Source organism: Nerophis lumbriciformis, linkage group LG26 (genome assembly GCF_033978685.3).
Source record: "Nerophis lumbriciformis linkage group LG26, RoL_Nlum_v2.1, whole genome shotgun sequence".
NCBI lineage: Eukaryota > Metazoa > Chordata > Actinopteri > Syngnathiformes > Syngnathidae > Nerophis > Nerophis lumbriciformis.
In genome coordinates this window covers 10,076,500-10,092,622 of record NC_084573.2, presented here as the reverse complement: position 1 = coordinate 10,092,622, position 16,123 = coordinate 10,076,500, and the positions used below count along the sequence as shown (strand labels likewise).

Genomic DNA, 16,123 nt, shown 5'->3' with positions numbered 1-16,123 from the left:
GTACAAAATGCATCCATTTTTCTGTATGCGGCCCTCGCTGGGAAAGGTTTGGACCCCCTGGTCTCGTGCTGGACTTTCTGGCTACGATGTTAGTACTACTTGCATGTTTGATTACGTTTGCAATAAGAAGGTGCAGTACCCCACTTGTCCTCCAGGGCACTGAGGTTGTGGAGCACACGTTGATGGTAGATCGTCTCCAACTGCAGGAGCTGGAGGGCCAACTGGTCTGATGACATCGGCAGTTAAGGACACCTTGTTGAAATAAAATCAGAATCAACCTCAAACATGCATCCATCTTACAGCACATCAGGTACCGCTCACATTTGAACCCATACGCTACCGAATCCCGGAACCTGGGAATCGATACCGGTACTCAACCGTACCAATATTCGGTGCTTTTGTCTGTTGATAAATGTTAATTGTTAAATAATAAAAGGGTGTTTTAAATGTAACATTTAAAAAATAAGTTGATGATGAAATATGTGCTGTCTAGTTGTCTATGTATGTTGTCCAGCTTTTTCCATGAAGCTGAAAGGGTTATGTTGCGCCCTACAAAGTGTTTGTACTGTAAGTATTGTAATTATTACACACCAGCTGTTTGATTGTAACATGCTTTTTTTTTTTTTAAAGCAAATTTGGAAGTGTTGAAATCGCCATGTAAAATCACTAATGCTAATAGTAGCCTGTAGGTGGCAAACCCAATGTAAATTAGCATCAAGCTAGCGCATTTTGAAAGAGTGGAGCCTTACTTTAAACGCTTGAGTGTTTGTTTTTTTACCGAGCATACTTGCTTTGTTGCACAAAAAAATCAATTCACATCCAAATTGCGATTCTTAGTAATCCTGGTTCTAAATCGATTCATAATTTTTGAAAATCTATTCAAAAAATAAAAAATACATTTTTATTTCTTTTATTATTGTTTTTTTCTAAGAATCAATAAAAATGTAAAAAAAAAAAGTGTTTTTAGGAGTATCAAAACGTTTGGCACGACCGGGAATCGTGCTTTCACGAAAATACATTACTTTAAAATATAGCTCGGTTGGTAGAGTGGCCGTGTCAGCAACTGGAGGGTTCCAGGTTCGATCCCCGCTTCCGCCATCTGAGTCACTGCCGTTGTGTCCTTGGGCAAGACACTTTACCCACCTGCTCCCAGTGCCACCCACACTGGTTTAAATGTAACTTAGATATTGGGTTTCACTATGTAAAAGCGCTTTGAGTCACTAGAGAAAAGCGCTATATAAATATAATTCACTTCACTTCACAAATTACCCAGAATTCCCGTTTTACTGGGACATTTTGGCCATTGAAAATAAATCGCACCACTTCTCAAACAATTCCCACATTTGTCACCCGATTTTAAACGTTCCACTTTTAACACCTTCTACTCATCCTGGACAATCAAACTACCATTTTCCAAGTATTAAAAAATTCCAGGAATTCCCGGTTTTCCAAATCCCTTCTTTGACCCCTTGTCCCAAAGTTTTCAAAGTCCAAATGTATCAGCCAATTCCACCATCAAAACATTCCTCTTACTTGGGACATCAAAAGTTCCTTTTTAGTTTTTTTCGTACAAATTCCCGGTTTTCCCTAAATTCCAGGAACTCCGAAATACCAATAATCACTTCAAACTGTTACTCCGTCAACATGTCTCAACCGATTCAAAAAATTCCAACACCAACCCATTCATATCATCTAGGACAATTGTGCTAGTATCAATATTTTTAAAAAATTCCCAGTTTTCCCGAAATTCCCAAATTTCCAGGAAATTCCCATTCAAATGCAACACCCACATTTCTCACATTTTTGGAATTGTGTGCTCACCAAAAACAAATGTTCAAAAATATCCCAGATTACCCAGAATTCCCGGGTTTCAAGGACATTTTTCCAATTTTAAATGAATGGGCCATTTTTCATATAAGCACAATTTCCACAATTGTCAACCGATTAGAACCATTCCACAATCCACACACGCATCTCACCTTCGAAAATCAAACTACCATTTTCCAAGTTCCAAAAATTCCAGGAATTTCCAGAATTCTTGGTTTTCCAAAGCCCTATTTTCACCTCAAAAATGTTCCCACAATTCAATGAAATTCCCAATCAAATGAAACGCCCAAATCTCTCATATTTTTGGAATTGTGTGCTCACCAAAAATGTTTTTTTTTAAATATCCCAGATTACCCAGAATTCCTGGGTTTCCAGGACATTTTTCCAATTTTAAATGGGCCATTTTTCAAACATGCACAATTTCCACAATTCTCAACCGATTAGAACCATTCCACAATCCACACATTCATCTCACCTTCGAAAATCAAACTGCCATTTTCCAAGATCAAAAAATTCCAGGAATTTCCAGAATTATCGGGTTTCCAAAGCCCTATTTTCACTTCTTCCTGGAAAGTTTTCACACTCCACATTTTTCAACCGTTTTTGACCATTCATCCTTCAAAACATTCCTCTTAGTTAGGACAAAAAAACTATCTTTTTTTTCCCCGTACGAATTCCCCATTTTCCCTAAATCCCAGGAATTCCGAAATACCATTTCTCACTTCAAATTGTAACTACGTCAACATTTCTCAACCGATTAAAAAAATTCCAACAGCAACCCATTCATATCATCTCGGACAATTGTGCTAATATCAATGTTTTAAAAACATTCCTAGTTTTCCTGAAATTCCCAAATTTCCAGGAAATTCCCATTCAAATGAAACACCCACATTTCTCACATTTTTGTTATTGTGTGCTCACCAAAGAAAATGTTAAAAAAATATCCCAGATTACCCAGAATTCCTGGGTTTCCAGGACATTTTTCCAATTTTAAATGGGCCATTTTCCAAACATGCACAATTTCCACAATTCTCAACCGATTAGAACCATTCCACAATCCACACACGCATCTCACCTTCGAAAATCAAACTACCATTTTCCAAGTTCCAAAAATTCCAGGAATTTCCAGAATTCTTGGTTTTCCAAAGCCCTATTTTCACCTCAAAAATGTTCCCACAATTCAATGAAATTCCCAATCAAACGAAACGCCCAAATCTCTCATATTTTTGGAATTGTGTGCTCATCAAAAAAAATGTTTTAAATATCCCAGATTACCCAGAATTCCTGTATTTCCAGGACATTTTTCCAATTTTAAAGGGGCCATTTTTCCAACATGCACAATTTCCACAATTCTCAACCGATTAGAACCATTCCACAATCCACACACTCATCTCACATTTGAAAATCAAACTGCCATTTTCCAAGATCAAAACATTCCAGGAATTTCCAGAATTCTCGGGTTTCCAAAGCCTTATTTTCACCTCTTCCTGGAAAGTTTTTACACTCCACATTTTTCAACCGTTTTTGACCATTCATCCTTCAAAACATTCCTCTTAGTTAGGACAACAAAACTATAATTTTTCTTTTTGTACAAATTCCCGGTTTTCCCTAAATCCCAGGAATTCCGAAATACCATTTCTCACTTCAAACTGTAACTACGTCAACATTTCTCAACCGATTAAAAAAAAATCCAACACCAACCCATTCATATCATCTCGGACAATTGTGCTATTAACAATGTTTTTAAAAATTCCTAGTTTTCCTGAAATTGCCAAATTTCCAGGAAATTCCCATTCAAATGAAACGCCCACATTTCTCACATTTTTGGAATCGTGTGCTCAGCAAAAAAAAAAATCTAAAATATCCCAGATTACCCAGAATTCCCGGGCTTCCAGATGAATGGTCCATTTTTCAAACATGCACAATTTCCACAATTCTCCACTGATTGCAACCGTTCCACCATCTACACACTCATCTCACTTTCGAAAATCAAACTGCCATTTTCCAAGTTAAAAAAATTCCAGGAATTTCCAGAATTTTTGGTTTTCCAAAGCCCTATTTTCACCTCTTCCTGGAAAGTTTTCACATTCCACATTTTTCAACCGTTTTTGACCATTACACTTTCAAAACATTCCTCTTAGTTAGGACAACAAAACTACTATATTTCTTTTTGTACAAATTCCCGGTTTTCCCTAAATTCCAGGAATTCCCGAAATACCAATTCTCAATTCAAACTGTTACCTGGTCAACATTTCTCAACCGATTCAAATAATTCCAACAACAACCCATTCATATTATCTAGGACAATTGTGCAAATATCAATGTTTTCAAAAATTCCCAGTTTTCCCGAAATTTTCAAGAAATTACCATTCAAATGAAACGCCCAAATGTCTCACATTTTTGCGGCATTTTTACCCGATTCAAACCTTTCAACCATCCACACACACTACTCACCCAAGATATTGAAGGCAAAACATGCTTTCCCTTTCCCAGATTTCCCGGTTTTCCCGGAATTTCCAAGAATTTTCTCCCCATTGACAATGAATTGGCAATATACAAACTTCTGCACAGCCCACATTTCTCATTCGATTGGAAGCATTCCAACATCCACACACTCTGGACATTCAAGCATTGCAGTTCCACTCACGGTATCTTGCGCGCATATGGGCATTCACACGCAATTCCTACCGAAATTGCAAATTGTAGTTATAATTATTATACCAAATAATATGTTACGAGACTCGCTTTGAATGGAGAATCGATTCTAAATGGAATCTGAATCCAATTGAATCTTTCGGTGCCCAAAGACTCACACTCCATATTTGAAAGTTGTGACATTATTAGAAGGAGTTGGACTGAGTCCACCTTGAGTGCTGCTCGGGTGGTTGTTTACAGCGAACGTAACGTCACGGACAACAAAAGTATCAAAATCCGGGAGCGTTTGATTGGAGGTGAATGGACAGAATCTAGTGGGTGCCACAAAAGTAGCGTATTGGGTGGCCGTCCCTCTCCAGGAGTAAGTCTGATGAAAGGATACAATCCTCTTGGAGTGAACAGGCTTCAGCAATCTGGAAGGGATCCAAAGAAAATGTTAGGTCGCTATACAACCATAATAAAAATACAAACCCCGTTTCCATATGAGTTGGGAAATTGTGTTAGATGTAAATATAAACTGAATACAATGATTTGCAAATCCTTTTCAACCCATATTCAATTGAATGCACTACAAAGACAAGATATTTGATGTTCAAGCTCATAAACTTTATTTTATTTTTGCAAACAATAATTAACTTAGAATTTCATGGCTGCAACACGTGCTTAAGTAGTTGGGAAAGGGCATGTTCACCACTGTGTTACATCACCTTTTCTTATAACAACACTCAGTAAACGTTTGGGAACTGAGGAAACTAATTGTTGAAGCTTCTCAGGTGGAATTCTTTGCCATTCTTGCTTGATGTACAGCTTAAGTTGTTCAACAGTCCGGGAGTCTCCGTTGTGGTATTTTAGGCTTCATAATGCGCCACACATTTTCAATGGGAGACAGGTCTGGACTACAGGCAGGCCAGTCTAGTACCTGCACTCTTTTACTATGAAGCCACGTTGATGTAACACGTGGCTTGGCATTGTCTTGCTGAAATAAGCAGGGGCGTCCATGGTAACGTTGCTTGGATGGCAACATATGTTGCTCCAAAAGCTGTATGTACCTTTCAGCATTAATGGCGCCTTCACAGATGTGTAAGTTACCCATGTCTTGGGCACTAATACACCCCCATACCATCACAAATGCTGGCTTTTCAACTTCTCGGGATGGTTCTTTTCCTCTTTGGTCTGGAGGACACGACGTCCACAGTTTCCAAAAACAATTTGAAATGTGGACTCGTCAGACCACAGAACACTTTTCCACTTTGCATCAGTCCATCTTAGATGAGCTCAGGCCCAGCAAAGCCGACGGCGTTTCTGGGTGTTGTTGATAAACGGTTTTCGCCTTGCATAGGAGAGTTTTAACTTACACTTACAGATGTAGCGACCAACTGTAGTTACTGACAGTGGGTTTCTGAAGTGTTCCTGAGCCCATGTGGTGATATCCTTTACACACTGATATCGCTTGTTGATGCAGTACAGCCTGAGGGATCAAAGGTCACGGGCTTAGCTGCTTACGTGCAGTGATTTCTCCAGATTCTCTGAACCCTTTGATGATATTACGGACCGTAGATGGTGAAATCCCTAAATTCCTTGCAATAGCTGGTTGAAAAGGTTTTTCTTAAACTGTTCAACAATTTTCTCACGCATTTGTTGACAAAGTGGTGACCCTCGCTCCATCCTTGTTTGTGAATGACTGAGCATTTCATGGAATCTACTTTTATACCCAATCATGGCACCCACCTGTTCCCAATTTGCCTGTTCACCTGTGGGATGTTCCAAATAAGTGTTTGATGAGCATTCCTCAACTTTATCAGTATTTATTGCCACCTTTCCCAACTTCTTTGTCACGTGTTGCTGGCATCAAATTCTAAAGTTAATGATTATTTGCGAAAAACTAAATGTTTATCAGTTTGAACATCAAATATGTTGTCTTTGTAGCATATTCAACTGAATATGGGTTGAAAATGATTTGCAAATCATTGTATTCCGTTTATATTTACATCTAACACAATTTCCCAACTCATATGGAAACGGGATTTGTAGTAAAAATAAAACAAAACATGCAATTACACTTAAAAAGTTTGTGCTATGACGCCATCTTATGGACGAGTTCGCTCACTGCAGGTGTCCTTCCATGGTTGTGCTTTTCTTCTTCTTCTCAATCCGGGTGCTGTGCTTGTCTTCCAGCCGTCCATAGCGTTTTTACTCGTACGGATTCTTCATTCATCGCTCCAAGCAACGTTTGTAAGTTTTACAATATAACTAAAACAATTCTTACTTACTAAACCGTCCCATGTGTGATGTCTGTCGGAGTATTTTCGTGCATATTTGTACGTGCTATCGTAATGTAATCGATCTAGCTTCGTTAGCATTAGCTAATATGCTAACAAGGTACGAGTGTCTGTTTTTTCAGTTCCACAAATTCCTCAGTAAATTCGCCAAAACGTCACCGTGGAGTTATTGAGTCTGTTTTGCTGATTGGAGAGTGGACCACTCCTCTTATTAAGTCTGTTTAGCTGATTGGAGAACTAGCTTGCGCAGCTAGTGGGTCTATAACGATGACTTCTGTTTTGTCTGGTCAGCCGTTTTACTGCCGTGTTACAGACAAACAATTAAGGTATGTAAATAAATTTACAAAATATTTGTGTAATTAACATATTTCACAACGTATATATCTGCGACTAATACATGGAAAAATATGTTTTTCTTCAAAAACGTAGTGGGTGCGACTTATATACTGGTGTGCTTCATAGTCCGGAAAACACGGCAAGTGTTCTTGTTTTATGTAAGGATCATAAATGATCGACAAAACTACAAAAAAAAGTGCATAAAACATGCACTTTATGCATTTTATTTGCATAAAACATTTGCCTTATGGTTCATCATAATAATAAAAATGTACCAACAAGAGGCAAATTCCCAAAGTTATTCAAACCTGACATTTCAGAAAAAAAGCATCAGCGATACAGGTCATGTATTTGCATGGAAGCAGATCGATGTGAAAATTGTCAGTATCGCCCCGCCCTAACAGGGAGTCTTCCATGGAGAGCAGAAGATGTTGTTGACGTTTTTCCACTTTAACTAGTGAGTGTGTGTGTGTGTGTGTGTGTGCGTGTGCTTGTGTGAGTAATTGCACACACAAAGGATTTAGAGTGAGAAAAGACCTCCTTGCACACACGCACGCACACTCTCACACAAACACACACACACACACACACATTCTTGTATTTGTTACCTTCTTGAGGCCTCCGTATAATGCCTACCTCTTTAGGACCACCCTTTCTAGATATATAAAGATGTGTATCCACAACATTAATAATATATATATATATATACTATGCAAATATAAAAAAGGTTGTTGTGAAAAATTTGTTGGAATTTCACAAGAGAAAGGTCACAATTTCACAAGGAAAACTTAGAATTTTGGCAGTATTATAATAAAAGTCGTAATTTTACTCAACGCAAGTCAACATTTTACAAGAAAAACTGAACATTTGTGCAATATTATGATAAAAGTTGGAATTTTACTCAATAACAGTCGCAGTTTTACAAGAAAAGCTTAAAATGTTGGCAATTTTATGAAAAGAGTCGTCATTTTAAACGACAAAAGTCACAATTGTATAAGAAAACTTAAAAATGTTAGCAATATATAATAATAATCGGAATTTTACTTTGCAAAATTATGACAAAAGTCATCATTTTACTCCAAAAAATGTCACTATTTTACAAGAACAACCAAAAAATTGGCAATATTGTGATAAAAGTCAGAATTTTATATGACAAATGTCACCATTTTGCATTAAAAAGTAATGATTTTACATACAAAAGTAATAATTTTACAAGAAAATATTGCAATATTACAGAAACAGAAAGAATATGAGAAAATGTTCCCAATTTTATAAGAAAAAAGTTGACACATTGTGAGAAAAAGACTGCTTTTAGGTTTTTTATTTTTATTTTTTGTTTGTAATTGTTTTTTAATCTTCATTATTTAGTTATTACAGTTTGTCTCTATATAATTAATTTTTTTAGTTAATTTTGGCCAAAGGGGGCGCATTTCATTTTCTTACACACACTTGTTATTTCATATGTTGGCCAAAGGAGGAACACTTTTAAAACCGACACACAGTCAATCTGAAAAATCCCTCCTTTTTGGGACCACCCTCATTTTGATAGATTTCACCACTAGGGGTGCAAATGAGACATTCTCTATTAGATGCAATGGTTTTATGTATTGGGACCATGATTTATGTCCTAACTTGTTCACCGGTCCTTAATAATGTTGGCAATATATAATAATAATCGGAATTTTACTTTGCAAAATTATGACAAAAGTCATAATTTTACTAAAAAAAATGTCACTATTTTACAAGAACAACCAAAAAATTGGCAATATTGTGGTAAAAGTCAGAGTTTTATGTGACAAATGTCACCATTTTGCATTAAAAAGTAATACTTTTACATAAAAAAAAGTAATAATTTTACGAGAAATTGTTCCCAAATCTATAAGGAAAAAGTCGACACATTGTGAGAAAAGGATTGCTTTTATTTTTTTTGTTTGTAATTGTTTTTTAATCTTCATTATTTAGTTATTACAGTATGCCTCTATATAATATTTTATTTTTAAATTTTTATTAATTTTGGCCAAAGGGGGCGTATTTCACTTTCTTACACACACTTGTTATTTCATATGTTAGCCAGAGGTGGAGCACTTTGAAAACCAACACACAGTCCATCCATCCATTACCTACCGCTTGTCCCTTTTGGGGTTGCGGGGGGTGCTGGAGCCTATCTCAGCTGCATTTGGGCGGAAGGCGGTGTACACCCTGGACAAGTCGCCACCTCATCGCAGGGCCAACACAGATAGACAGACAACATTCACACACACTCAAAAAAATGACTCATTGGATGAACTCAATTAAAATGAGGGCACGATTTCCATCCAATTGACTTCGATTTCATGTCTTTTGCAGTATATATTGATATCGTTTTATTGCCCAGCCCTATCGACCTTTATAAAAAAAAAGTTTTTCTTTCAATTTATTTGTTATCAATTATGTGTCTATCATGATATATATTTTTGTTTTATGGCCCAGCCCTATGGGGATTTTGTCAGACTATTTTTATTTTTTTGAACTGATTTTGATTTTATTTATTTTGCGATATATATTGATAACATTTTATTGTCCAGCCCTACGGGGATTTTTTCAGAATTTTTTTTTTTTTTATTGATATCGATTTTATGTCTTTTGCAATATATATTGCAATTGTCTTATCGCCCAGCCTTATCGGCCTTTTTCAATTTCTTTTCAAGTTTTTTTATATCTATGTGTCTGTAATGATATATATTGATATCGTTTTATCGACCAGCCCTATAGGCCTTTAAAAAAAAAGTTTTTCTTTCAATTTATTTGTTATCATATGATTTTTTATTTTTTTTTATGGCCCAGCCCTATGGGGATTTTTTCTGAATATTTTTATTTTTTTGAACTGATTTTGATTGTATTTATTTTGCGATATATATTGATAACATTTTATTGTCCAGCCCTGCGGGGATTTTTTCAGAATGTTTTTTTTTTTAATTGATATCGATTTTATGTCTTTTGCAATATATATTGCAATTGTTTTATCGCCCAGCCTTATCGGTCTTTTTCAATTTCTTTTCAAGTTTTTTATATCTATATGTCTGTAATGATATACAGTATATTGATATCGTTTTACCGACCAGCCCTATCGGCCTTTTAAAAAAAAAGTTTTTCTTTCAATTTATTTGTTATCATAAGTTTTTTTTTCTTTTATGGCCCAGCCCTATGGGGATTTTTTCAGAATATTTTTATTTTTTTTAACTGATTTTGATTGTATTTATTTTGCGATATATATATTGATAACATTTTATTGTCCAGCCCTACGGGGATTTTTTCAGAATATTTTTTTTTTTAATTGATATCGATTTTATGTCTTTTGCAATATATATTGCAATTGTTTTATCGCCCAGCTTTATCGGTCTTTTTCAATTTCTTTTCAAGTTTTTTATATCTATGTGTCTGTAATGATATATATTGATATCGTTTTATTGCCCAGCCCTATCGGCCTTTTTCCCTTTCTTTTTTTTTTGTTATCAATTATGTGTCTATCATGATATTTATTATCGTTTTATGGCCCAGCCCTATGGGAGTTTTTTCAAATTACTGTTTTTTTTAATTGATTTCGATTTGTCAATTTGAAAAATCCCTCCTTTTTGGGACCACCCTGATTTTGATAGATTTCACCACCAGGGGCGCAAATGAGACATTCTCTATTAGATGCAATGGTTTTCCGTAATGGGAACATGATTTATGTCCTAACTTGTTCACACCTCCTCATATGGAAGCTACTTTTCCTTGTTGATGTCTCAAGAAGGGTAGAATTAGAAGAACCCCCCACACACACACACACACACACACACACACACACACACCCACACACCTGGTGCAGCGAGTGTGGCAGCAGTGTGAGATCGGCGTTGTCTCCAAGGGCCTGCAGAGAGGCCAGCAGCTGGGGACTGATACTGGACGCTGCACAGCCGGACACACTTCCTGGAGACAAAGAAGGCCGCAGTGAGCCTCAGCTGCCGCTCTCCTGTCAGAAGAACCCACCTGCTGATGAAGATGATGAAGGTGTGTCGCAGCAGACATCACACTTCAACACATCGTACCTTACCATCACTACCAGGGTGTTTTGAAAGCCTACCAAAAAGCCTGCTGCAAAGAAACGTGTCCGCAAACTACATTGAAAATGATTATCAGTATCAGTCTTTAAAAGCAGCTAATTATCAGGAAATAAATACATAGATGTATTGTACCTGTGACACTGCTGATATCATTGCTGATATCATCGTGTCCAGTTTCAGGATTACTAAATGGAAGCATTATACCTGTGACAATACTGATATCATTGCTGATATCATCCTGTACAGTATCAGGATTACTGAATAGAAGCATTGTACCTGTGAGACTGCTGATATCATTGCTGATATCATCCTGTCCAGTATCAGGATGACTAAATAGATGTATTGTACCTGAGACGATGCTGGTGTCATTGACGATATCACCCTGTCCAGTATCAGGATTACTAAATAGCAGCATTGTACCTGAGACAGTGCTGATATCATTGCTGATATGATCCTGTCCAGTGTCAGGATTACTAAATAGAAGCATCGCACCTGTGAAAACTGCTGATATCATTGCTGATATCATCCTGTCCAGTATCAGGATGACTAAATAGATGTATTGTACCTGAGACAGTGCTGATATCATTGCTGATATGACCCTGTCCAGTGTCAGGATTACTAAATAGAAGCATCGCACCTATGAAAACTGCTGATATCATAGCTGATATCATCCTGTCCAGTATCAGGATGACTAAATAGATGTATTGTACCTGTGACACTGCTGATATCATCCTATCCAGTATCAGCATGACCAAATAGATGTATTGTACCTAAGACACTGCTGGTATCATTGCTAATATCATCCTGTCCAGTATCAGGATTACTAAATAGATGTATTGTACCTGAGACCCAGCTGATATCATTGCTGATATCATCTTGTCCAGTAGCAGGATGACTAAATAGAAGCATCATACTTGTGACAGTGCTGATATCATTGCTGACATCTCCTGTCCAGTATCAGGATGACTAAATAGAAGCATTTTACCTGTGACACTGCGGATATCATTGCCGATATCATCCTGTCCAGTATCAGGATTACTACATAGATGTATTGTACCTGAGACACTGCTGATATCATCCTGTCCAGTATCAGGATGACTAAATAGATGTATTGTACTTAAGACACTGCTGATATCATTGCTAATATCATCCTGTCCAGTATCAGGATTACTAAATAGATGTATTGTACCTGTGACACTGCTGATATCATTGCCGACATCAACATGTCCAGTATCAGGATGACTAAATAGATGCATTGTACCTGTGACACTGCTGATATCATCCTATCCAGTATCAGGATGACTAAATAGATGTATTGTACCTAAGACACTGCTGATATCATTGCTTATATCATCCTGTCCAGTATCAGGATGACTAAATAGAAGCATCTTTCCTGTGACAGTACTGATATCATTGCTGATATCATCCTGTCCAGTATCAGAATGACTAAATAGAAGCATTGTGCCTGTGACACTGCGGATATCGTTGCCGATATCATCCTGTCCAGTATCAGGATTACTACATAGATGTATTGTACCTGAGACACTGCTGATATCATCCTGTCCAGTATCAGGATGACTAAATAGATGTATTATATCTGTGACACTGCTGATATCATTGCTGAGATCATGCTGTCCAGTATCAGGATGACTAAATAGATGTATTGTACCTGTGACACTGCTGATATCATTGCTGATATCACCCTATCCAGTATCAGGATGACTAAATATATGGATTGTACCTAAGACAATGCAGATATCATTGCTAATATCATCCTGTCCAGTATCAGTATTACTAAATAGATGTACTGTACCCGAGACACTGCTGATATCATTGCTGATATCCTCTTGTCCAGTATCAGGATGACTAATTAGAAGCATCATACCTGTGACAATACTGATATCATTGCTGATATCTCCTGTCCAGTATCGGGATGAGTAAATAGAAGCATTGTACCTGTGATACTGCGGATATCATTGTTGTATCAGGATTACTACATAGATGTACTGTACCTGAGACACTGCTGATATTATCCTGTCCAGTATCAGGATTACTACATATATGTAGTGTACCTGTGATACTGCTGATATCATTGTCGATATCATCCTGTTCAGTATCAGGATGACTAAATAAAAGCGTTGTACCTGTGACACTGCTGATATCATTGCCGATATCACCCTGTCCAGTATCAGGTGGGCTGACCTTCTCGTTCCACATCACCTGCGTCACCTGGGCCAGCTGTTCTTTCATGGAGTTGTTGTAGGTTGTGGTGGAAGAAAGGAGGCGGAGTCAGTGCAGGACAAAGTCTAACAGCGCTGACATGTCTTCTATCACTTTGGTCTTCCACGCCTTGCTCAAAGGCACCATGTCGCTTGCTTCAATTCCCAGCCAGCTGTCAGAAAAATTAAAATGCATTCATTTCAAAAGCAGATGGTGATGTTTGTCTCGGCGCACACACACACACACACACACACACACACACACACACACACACACACACACACACACACACACACCCACACACACACACACACACACAGCTTTGAGTGTAAAGCAGCTCATTGAAGCATGAAGATTGTTCCTTCTCTCATGCCTCCTGGAAACTAAAGAACTTCTTTGTGCTATTTATGAATCATATTTATATAGTTATTTATGTTTCATATTTATATATTTATTTGTGATTCATATTTATATATTTATTTGTGATTCATATATATTTATTTATGATTCATATTTATATATCTATTTATGATTCATATTCATATATTTATTTATTGTTTTATATTTATTTATGTATTTATGGTTCTGTGGAGAATGCATATATTTTTAAGAGATCTTTCTTTATTCATAGTCATGTTTAAAGCAGATAATATTTTCCCATGTGTACTCTTTGTGCTTGTATCTTATGTCCGCAAGTAAACTATGTGCCTTACCTTGAAGGCATTGGAATGTGGGAGTATGTCATACTCCCTTTTTACCTTATCAGTATTACAAACCCCGTTTCCATATGAGTTGGAAAATTGTGTTAGATGTAAATATAAACGGAATACAATGATTTGCAAATCCTTTTCAACCCATATTCAATTGAATGCACTACAAAGACAACATATTTGATGTTCAAACTCATAAACTTTATTTTTTTTTTGGCATATAATAATTATCTTAGAATTTAATGGCTGCAACACGTGCCAAAGTAGTTGGGAAAGGGCATGTTCACCACTGTGTTACATCACCTTTTCTTTTAACAACACTCAATAAACGTTTGGGAACTGAGGAAACTAATTGTTGAAGCTTTGAAAGTGAAATTCTTTCCCATTCTTGTTTTATGTAGAGCTTCAGTCGTTCAACAGTTCGTGATTGGGTATAAAAACAGCTTCCCAAAAAATGCTCAGTCTTTCACAAGAAAGGATGGGGCGAGGTACACCCCTTTGTCCACAACTGCGTGAGCAAATAGTCAAACAGTTTAAGAACAACGTTTCTCAAAGTGCAATTGTAAGAAATTTAGGGATTTCAACATCTACGGTCCATAATATCATCAAAAGGTTCAGAGAATCTGGAGAAATCACTCCACGTAAGCGGCATGGCCGGAAACCAACATTGAATGAGCGTGACCTTTGATCCCTGTATCAAAAACCGACATCAATCTCTAAAGGATATCACCACATGGGCTCAGGAACACTTCAGAAAACCACTGTCACTAAATACAGTTGGTCGCTACATCTGTAAGTGCAAGTTAAAGTTCTACTATGCAAAGCGAAAGCCATTTATCAACAACACCCAGAAACGCCGCCGGCTTCTCTGGGCCCGAGATCATCTAAGATGGACTCATGCAAAATGGAAAAGTGTTCTGTGGTCTGACGAGTCCACATTTCAAATTGTTTTTGGAAATTTTCGACATTGTGTCATCTGGACCAAAGGGGAAGCGAACCATCCAGACTGTTATCGACGCAAAGTTGAAAAGCCAGCATGTGTGATGGTATGGGGGTGCATTAGTGCCCAAGGCATGGGTAACTTACACATCTGTGAAGGCACCATTAATGCTGAAAGGTACATACAGGTTTTGGAACAACATATGCTGCCATCTAAGCGCCGTCTTTTTCATGGACGCCCCTGCTTATTTCAGCAAGACAATGCCAAGCCACATTCAGCAGGTGTTACAACAGCGTGGCTTCGTAAAAAAAGAGTGCGGGTACTTTCCTGGTCCGCCTGCAGTCCAGACCTGTCTCCCATCGAAAATGTGCGGCGCATTATGAAGCGTGAAATACGACAGCGGAGACCCCGGACTGTTGAACGACTGAAGCTCTACATAAAACAAGAATGGGAAAGAATTCCACTTTCAAAGCTTCAACCATTAGTTTCCTCAGTTCCCAATCGTTTATTGAGTGTTGTTAAAAGAAAAGGTGATGTAACACAGTGGTGAACATGCCCTTTCCCAACTACTTTGTCACGTGTTGCAGCCATGAAATTCTAAGTTAATTATTATTTGCAAAAAACAAAAAAAAAAGTTTATGAGTTTGAACATCAAATATCTTGTCTTTGTAGTGCATTCAATTGAATATGGGTTGAAAAGGATTTACAAATTATTGTATTCCGTTTGTATTTACATCTAACACAATTTCCCAACTCATATGGAAACAGGGTTTGTACAAAAGTAGCTAAAAGCTAGCATAAACCGTTAGCATGATAATATAAAACACGTTAGCATACTTTCAAGATAGCGACAAGTGTAAAAAATTATGATTTTTGGGTTTAAACATAAAAAGTAGCAAAAAGCTAGCATAAACCGTCAGCATGTTAATATAAGAGACGTTAGCATTCTTTCAAGATAGCGGCAAGTATCAAAAATCATGACGTTTGGGTTTAAACTTGCAAAAGTAGCTAAAAAGCTAGCAAAATACGTTAGCATACTAACAAGTATGTTAACTATTAGCATACATGCTCGAC

At 37.2% G+C, this 16,123-nt stretch overlaps 1 protein-coding gene across 2 annotated transcripts in view; it reads right to left on the bottom strand.

The window, feature by feature from the left end:
• The window catches only part of cnstb (consortin, connexin sorting protein b), a 31,809-nt gene that overhangs the window by 12,400 nt on the left and 3,286 nt on the right, over positions 1–16,123 (bottom strand). Inside the window, exons 2-5 of one of the 2 annotated variants that reach the window (XM_072916249.1) lie at positions 13,324–13,571; positions 10,936–11,045; positions 4,865–4,895; positions 116–226 (exon numbers count right to left, since the gene is read on the bottom strand). In XM_072916249.1, the coding sequence (XP_072772350.1) occupies positions 116–226; positions 4,865–4,895; positions 10,936–11,045; positions 13,324–13,429 (358 nt within the window). In that variant the 5' untranslated portion in view covers positions 13,430–13,571. The other variant, XM_072916248.1, reaches the window with a different exon arrangement.